Here is a 7,349-nt window from a genome sequence, read left to right as displayed (position 1 = left end):
CAATCAATTGTAATTTAAATAGCAAAACTTTTAAAGTCTTCTATAAAACGCTATTTCATTCAGTGGAAAAAATACTAGCTGGTGTTTCACAAGGAAGCATCCCGGGTCTAATTTTATTTACATAGAATTTTCCTGTACTTTGAATCTTTCTTTTTCACTGATTGTACCACACAATGCAAAAATGAGTGATTATTAAAATATTAATCTCAGTATTGACACAGTTTCAAATTCTAAATTGAAGACATGGACAACAGCAGACATAGATAACTTCAAAGATAGAAACAGATTTCTGTTTACACAGGGTGTTAAATTTCCCACATTTTCTTTTCATAAATATTACTCTGATCTATACATTGTAATTCAAATTACATCTCAGCAAACATGGGTACTTTTCCATTAATATTTGCATTTTTAGCACTTGGGGGAACTTGCGTGAACGCAAAGTTTTTTAAGTTCGAGAAATGCCGTAAGTAAGATTTTTTAAGAATCCTATTAAAATATTTTAACCTAAATTTCATGTTAAAAAATTATCATTTTATACTAAATATGCATTTAAAAATGGATGAGTGATTGAAATATTATTGTGATTGAAAGGATGAGTGATTGAAATAGTTAGAAAAATATTGTTTAATAATAGTTAATTAATAATAGTAAATAATAGGTAAAACACAATAGATAATAAATTAGTTAAAATAAAATGCATTGTTTTGTTCAATTATCTAAATTTCGGTAATATCTGCTGCATTGCAGATAAAAAATATTTGAAATAAAAAAATTCCTGAAAATATTTTCAAGGATTGTAATTAAAAGAAAAGTTCATCTTTGAACTTATTTTCCATTCTTGCTCGATTTTAAAAAATGCCAAAAATCGAATTCCGTTTAAAATTTTCAAAATTAATTAATTTCGATATTGTAAAATGTTGATTTGAATATCGCAAAACAAGGAAATAAATACAGTGTTTAATTTGCTATTAAGTTTTTTTTTAAAGACTTACTTTTTAGATGAATATATAGATTTGAAATAATAGCAAATAATAATAGTTTTAATAGAATAGTAACTCATTTTTGGAGAAATTTGATTTCTCGATCTTTGAAATATAAGGATTAATCGTCATCTGAAATAGATAGTTCCAATAGATTACTCTAGAGACTCGATTTATTGGACATATGATTTATTTTTATAATTCTGTGCATGTATTGTTTGATTTTCTTGAATAGTTTGCGCAAAAAGTGAAAATAATTAATGTAACTCTTGACTGCTCTCTTTTAGTACTATTTTTTCTATATATATACATTGCTAATTAAAAAACAACAACAACGAACGAAACCAAATCTAAGTTTATGGAATCACGGATATTTATCTCCGATAGTCACGAGGTTCCTTTGAAATGGCGGAAAAATATAACTTAATCTGCCATATTTGCTCTTCAATTTATTTAAGGTACTTAGTTTTAAATTAATTTTTATCGTACTTTGCTGATATTGTCAATATAATAAGACGCGTTTCTATTATTTAGAGAAAAATGATGGGCTGGTTACAGTCTCTGAGTTTACAATTAAACCAGATCCAATTGATTTGAAGAAAAATGTGACGATCACGCTGCATATGAACTTGAAGTCGCCTTTGCCAGAAAAAACCAAACTGAGGACAACATATTATAAAATAACTAATCTCTTTGGTGTAAACTTTGATGTAAGAGTACCATGTCTGCTGGGAAAATTTGGATCATGGTAAGTAAGAAAAAAGTATGTCAGGAATTAAAGCTTTGCCTCTGATAATTTTTGTTTTTTAATGAACCGTATCAAGCAACCAATAAGAAAATTAGTTAATTATATAGGAACTAAATTTTCGAAAAAATTAAAAATTGTGTATCACTAAATCATAATTAGAAAAAAATGGTAACTGAATCAAAATTGTAATTGTTTTTTTTTCTTTTTAATTGTATTTAAGCAACTCGCTAGCAAACGGCATTTTGCGAATTAGGTCAGAAAGGTGCACCTTTTATTAGCTAAGAACTCCACGGATAGATGGCAGCAACACTCATTTGCGAGACCATTGCATTGTAGATCTGAAGGGGAAGGAAATTTTATCTAAATTCGTATACCCATGAAGTGCATGGCGACAACTCTCTCTCTCTGTATATATATATATATATATATATATATATATATATATATATATATATATATATATATATATATATATATATATATATATATATATATATATATATATATATATATATATATATATATATATATATATATATATATATATATATATATATATATATATATATATATATATATATATATATATATATATATATATATATATAACCATGCTACAGAAAGTGAGGAAATTTGGCACCCTGCTAGATCGAACTACACGGAAGGTCCCTATCGATATTAGAACATTTTACGACGAACAGTTCGAGTGGGATGAGCGAAAAACGAAACGAAGTCTTCTGATTGGTAAAGCATTAATCATTGTTTTAAATTTTATTATAAGCGATTCAGTTTTTCAAATATTTTAAAGATAGCATTAGTGATATTTTCTAGTCTATAACTCAAAAACCGTTTATACGTTTATTTGATCAAAAAGAGTTTATTGCATTTACCTTAATTTTTTATTATTTTTTATTCGCTATGTCAATTAGCAATCTATAAATTCAATGAACAACATTAACGTGCTTGCATTTTTGGATTACGTCACCAAATTAAAATTTATAAAATTATCTGATACCACATGTCTTTTTTTTCCTTGGTAATACTTTTAAAATGTATTTCTCTGAAATCAAACAATTTAAAACCAACAGTTATTGAAATGATAATAATTCCATCAAAATCAAAATTAATGGAAAAAAATACTAATTCGCTTATGAGAAACTTAAACATTTGCCATTTATTGAAATCAATGATTGTTGCTAATGAAAATAATGATTGTTAAATTATTAGGCAACATGTATAGGTGATATATATATAAATAAAAGAAATAAGTTATATACTAAATTAATGGAATTCAGGTACTTATTCATTTAGAGGAAACTTGAAAAACTACCATAATATTATTGACGACAATGATAATTAATGTTGATAATATGTATTAATTGAAATGAATAAGTACCCTATCTACCAAAAAAAAAAAGTAAACAGAGAAAATATACTTAGTCATTTTGAAGATATTATTATTTACCATATTATTATTGATACCAATGCATAATTGATATTGGTAATATGTTTCAGTTAAAATAAAAAATATAAGTTACGTTCTAAAAATCTAAGTTAATGAAGAAAAAGTTAATGTGAAAATCGCCTGGAGCAGATGACACTTAATTTTGGCAGTACTGCTGAAATTATGATAATTGGTGCAGTTTTAATAAGAATTCTACAACAGAATTTCTGTAGTTTCAGAAAATATTTTCCAGTGGTGGCAAAGATATTGTATTAATATATTAATGAATTTAGAATCAAAATAACTTTTTTCCACCACTTATAAAAAAAAAATTACAGTAAATTAAGATCAAATAGAGAATTAGTTATACTCAGATGTCCTCATCAAGTTCTTATAAGAATTCTATTTATTTTTAAAATCATGACTTTAGTTTGCTGCCATGTATAAATGTATTTCGCAAAAAACTCAAACGTTGAAGGTTATGAAATAAGTACCAAATATACCATTATTGCTATAAAGTATTTATATTTATATATTTGCTGATTATTAAAACTGCACCAATACTATTTAGTTTTAATACCAATACTGTGGGAATACGTGCCTTACGGCCAATTGAAAGGGACATGTACAAGATAAATTTACTTGATAGTGGTCAATTTTGAATATCATCAGTTAACCATCATCACGCATCAAATATCTTCACGCGAAGTGATGCTAAATGCAGTTAATCTCTATTCTGATGGGATGAACTATGAATCATGCGTTTTGCTTGACATAATAATGTAAAGATATCGGAAAAGTAATAAATGAACAAAATTGATTGAGTTAGTAAATTGAATAGGAATCGATTTGTTCAAAATGGATCATCTAATCTTCATTTCGTATTTTTTCTCATTTTCATGTTTTAATGATTCGCATATAGTAATTATTAAAATAAATTGTACTAAGAAAGATTAGCGTGTAACTATTATTCGAAATAAGTGAGGGTATAACTAAAAATTCTGTATTAGTAAATCATAATTAGAAATAAATATTTAGAGAATCAAAGATGTGAATAGCAATTAGAAATATGCAGCAAGTTAATTGTAATAAAGGATGAGAAATTGTAATGTAGAATTTTAATTAGAAATACTGAATTAGTGTATCTGTAATTGAATCAACAATTTCGCGAAAACACTATATTTGCCAGATAGTGGATCTTCTTATTTTCAAGACTGATTCAATTAGAAATTAAGTCCGCAATGAATTAGTGAATTGAAACTAGAAATAGTAAATAGCGTCATCAATTAGCCAATCACTGTTACTCAATCACGTCGTGCCAAATATGCAAATTCTGGTTGAGTTAAATAAAGCAATGTAAATCAAAGATTATATAACAGTAAAACACATAATAGAAGAAAAAGAATAATTCTCAAAATCATTTCAATTCTTTTCCCTTTTAGTACTAAATCTTTCTGCAAGTATCTCGAAGATTTTAAGGAACAAGGCGAGCCACTTTTTCCAAAAGATGTTCCATATGGTTGTCCCATGAAACCTGGAACGTTCGGCGGAGATAATATTGAAATACCAATTCCAGATATGGGCACGATCGCACGTTTTATTGTAGGGGTAAGTGCATCGTAACATTGAGACTTAAGACTGTAGTTTATTTTTAGATTTTGTGCCTACCAATGTTCGTATAGCATGAACATATTACGACAAAATTAATCATTAATTTTAGTATAGACTCGATTATTATAAAATCCAGCTACCTTTAAATTAATCTTTTTTTTCCGAACTAATCAAGTATATTTGAATTGCAAAGAAACAGAAACTTATACTCGCTAGTAAAAAATGTTTTAATTAACCAAAACTTACTTTAGTACTTTTAAGAACAAACAAAATCACTAAGCCTAACTCACGCCCATTTTACCCCATCTTGAAGAATTTCTAATCATGAAAAAGAAAATGAAAATTTTTCTCACCTGACTGGCATCAAGTGTTGCCTAGACTGTCTTTCTAATATATAAATATCCAAAGGAGCAAAATAAAATTATTTTCTTTAAGATAATCAGAAGTTAAAAAACCATTTGAATTTTCGTTTACATTCTGCAGCTTCAGAATAAATTTTCATGCGTTGCCACTTTTGAAGCGACGTGACGCTTCACTTTCATGAAAACAAATTTTGTTGAGAATGAAATCATGAAACAAAAAAATGTTGTAAACATGCTGAGAAATATTACAAAAAAAACAAGCTTTTAAAATTTTTTTACTTTATAATATTAGTTTTTTGTTTTTGTTAAAGTTAACCATTTTACCCCAAGACCCATTTTACCAGATCCTACCCTATCGTATGTATATTTTACCAACATTTGTACCAATTTGAAAATTTAAAAAAAATGACCATATTTAATGATATTAATGTATTTTTTGAAATAATGAGTATACGTAATTGTTTATTAAAGCCATGACACAGTGTTTTAAAAATTATTTTATCAATTACAGGGAAAATACAGAACGGAACTTCAATTGGTTGTGGAAGGCAAAGTAACCGACTGTTTTAAATTTTGGACAGAAATGCATTGAACAAGATTTTAATGAATATTTACAAATGAACTCTACATGCTAAAACACAAAGAATAAATAACAAGTTTTTAAACAAATGTTTAATAAATTATTGTACGACATTTTATATCATGCTTCATGATACACAAACAATGATTACAGATTTCATGAGTCAGTTTGTCAGTGAAAGATTCAGTGAAAGTGTCATTAAGGAGCTGAGTTATTTTGAATTTCAGTTGGCTGTAGCAATTATTGCACACTGTATAAAAATATCGGTTCAAATTATGGTGACTTTTTACCGTAAAATTCATTTTCACCGTAAGATTCTACGGAACAAAAAATTTGATATACTGTAATTTTTACAGTTATATTATTTTTGTAAAATCACTGAATCACTGTAGTTAAATAATTATAACTGTAAGATATACGGTATAAAATTTTATGGTAAAAATTGATTTTACAGTAAAATTAATGTTACGGATTAATACACCCATCGTGTTGGTACTTTTTATCATAATTTGATGTAGAATTTTTTGCAGTGTACTAGAGCAGGAATGTTGTTGTTAATTTTAAAAAAAAGCAATTGAAAATATATTGAAATTAGAAATGGGTCAAATTTAACTTACTTTCGAAATTTTATATGAAAGGGCTCTTTTAAAATTTGCACTGGATATTTTTATATTGAATAAAGTATACTTTGAGGCACAATATAAAATTTTAGAAGGAATTAATTTTGTTATGAAAATTGTTTGTAGACAAAGAAGACCCAAGTTTTGGGTCTGTTGAAAAATTAAGTAAGCAACTAAAGAGTATAGTGTAGTAGCATTGCTTACTTAAGCAATTAAAATGGATAGAGCTGTAGCTTTGCTTACTTAAGAGAATATTTTTCCTTTATTGTAGAAGAATTCCTCTAAAAATTGCGAAAAAAATGTCTTTTTTTGAAGACAAAGTAAGGGTTTGTAATTTTTTTACTTTTCCTGATAAAAAAGAGGGCATAAAGTCAACAAAAATGTGCTTACGTAATATTCAAATTGCTTTTCCTCTCACAAAAGTACAAAAATAATTTTTTTGAGCATTCATTATCGTCATATTGCTAAAAACATTTCCATAAAATATTTTTTTAATATTAAAAAAATTATTTTGAATTTTTTTCTTAAATCACCTGAAAAATATAACTTAAACAAAATTGCTAAATGACGAAATAACACCAAGAACATTTTGGAATAAACAAAATGCTTACTTGAGAGAGCACAATGAAGAAGAAAAGGGTATATAGTTTTTTTTAATTTTCATCTCAAAATATTGCTTATAAAATGTTTTTTCTAATGCAATACTTTGTTTAATTTGAAAGAAAAGTTTTTGTAAAAATTGTGGTATCAACGGTATTTAATAATTAAGTAGAATACATAGCGTAATTCTCTTTTCAAAACAAGAATCAATATTAATTTCGAACTGCGAAAACAATTAAGAATGTGAGATTCTCTTTTTTTCTATTTTAAAACAATTATTCAATCTTACTCTAGATATATTCAGAAAAAAATTTGCTTTTCATACCATAGTGGATTTAGAATTTTTTTTGCGCTTGTAAGAAATTTCTTCTTATAAAGTTTAGTTGAAATTTGTTTCTGAA

The 7,349-nt window shown here is 26.4% G+C and overlaps 1 protein-coding gene across 1 annotated transcript; it reads left to right on the top strand.

Moving 5' to 3' along the window:
- The first annotated feature begins 261 nt into the window (after positions 1-261).
- LOC147806297 (ganglioside GM2 activator-like) lies at positions 262-5,817 on the top strand. Its single transcript, XM_087169125.1, has 4 exons — positions 262-466; positions 1,518-1,731; positions 4,618-4,783; positions 5,660-5,817. Exons 1-4 carry the CDS (start codon positions 382-384, stop codon positions 5,738-5,740), a joined length of 546 nt encoding a protein of 181 aa, XP_087025251.1. The 5' UTR covers positions 262-381; the 3' UTR covers positions 5,741-5,817.
- The last annotated feature ends 1,532 nt before the right edge of the window (positions 5,818-7,349 follow it).

Source organism: Parasteatoda tepidariorum, chromosome 8, assembly GCF_982258835.1.
Source record: "Parasteatoda tepidariorum strain Cologne lab strain chromosome 8, Ptep-v5.0, whole genome shotgun sequence".
In the NCBI taxonomy this organism is placed as follows: Eukaryota; Metazoa; Arthropoda; class Arachnida; order Araneae; family Theridiidae; genus Parasteatoda; species Parasteatoda tepidariorum.
Note: the sequence above shows the minus strand (reverse complement) of the source record. Positions and strands in the feature narration are given on the sequence as shown.

Coding starts and splice junctions, on each gene's coding strand:
- LOC147806297 (XM_087169125.1), top strand. CDS start 382: ATGGGTACTTTTCCATTAATATTTGCATTTTTAGCACTTGGGGGAACT. Junction 467..1,517: donor TTTTAAGTTCGAGAAATGCC/GTAAGTAAGATT, acceptor TCTATTATTTAG/AGAAAAATGATGGGCTGGTT. Junction 1,732..4,617: donor CTGGGAAAATTTGGATCATG/GTAAGTAAGAAA, acceptor TTTCCCTTTTAG/TACTAAATCTTTCTGCAAGT.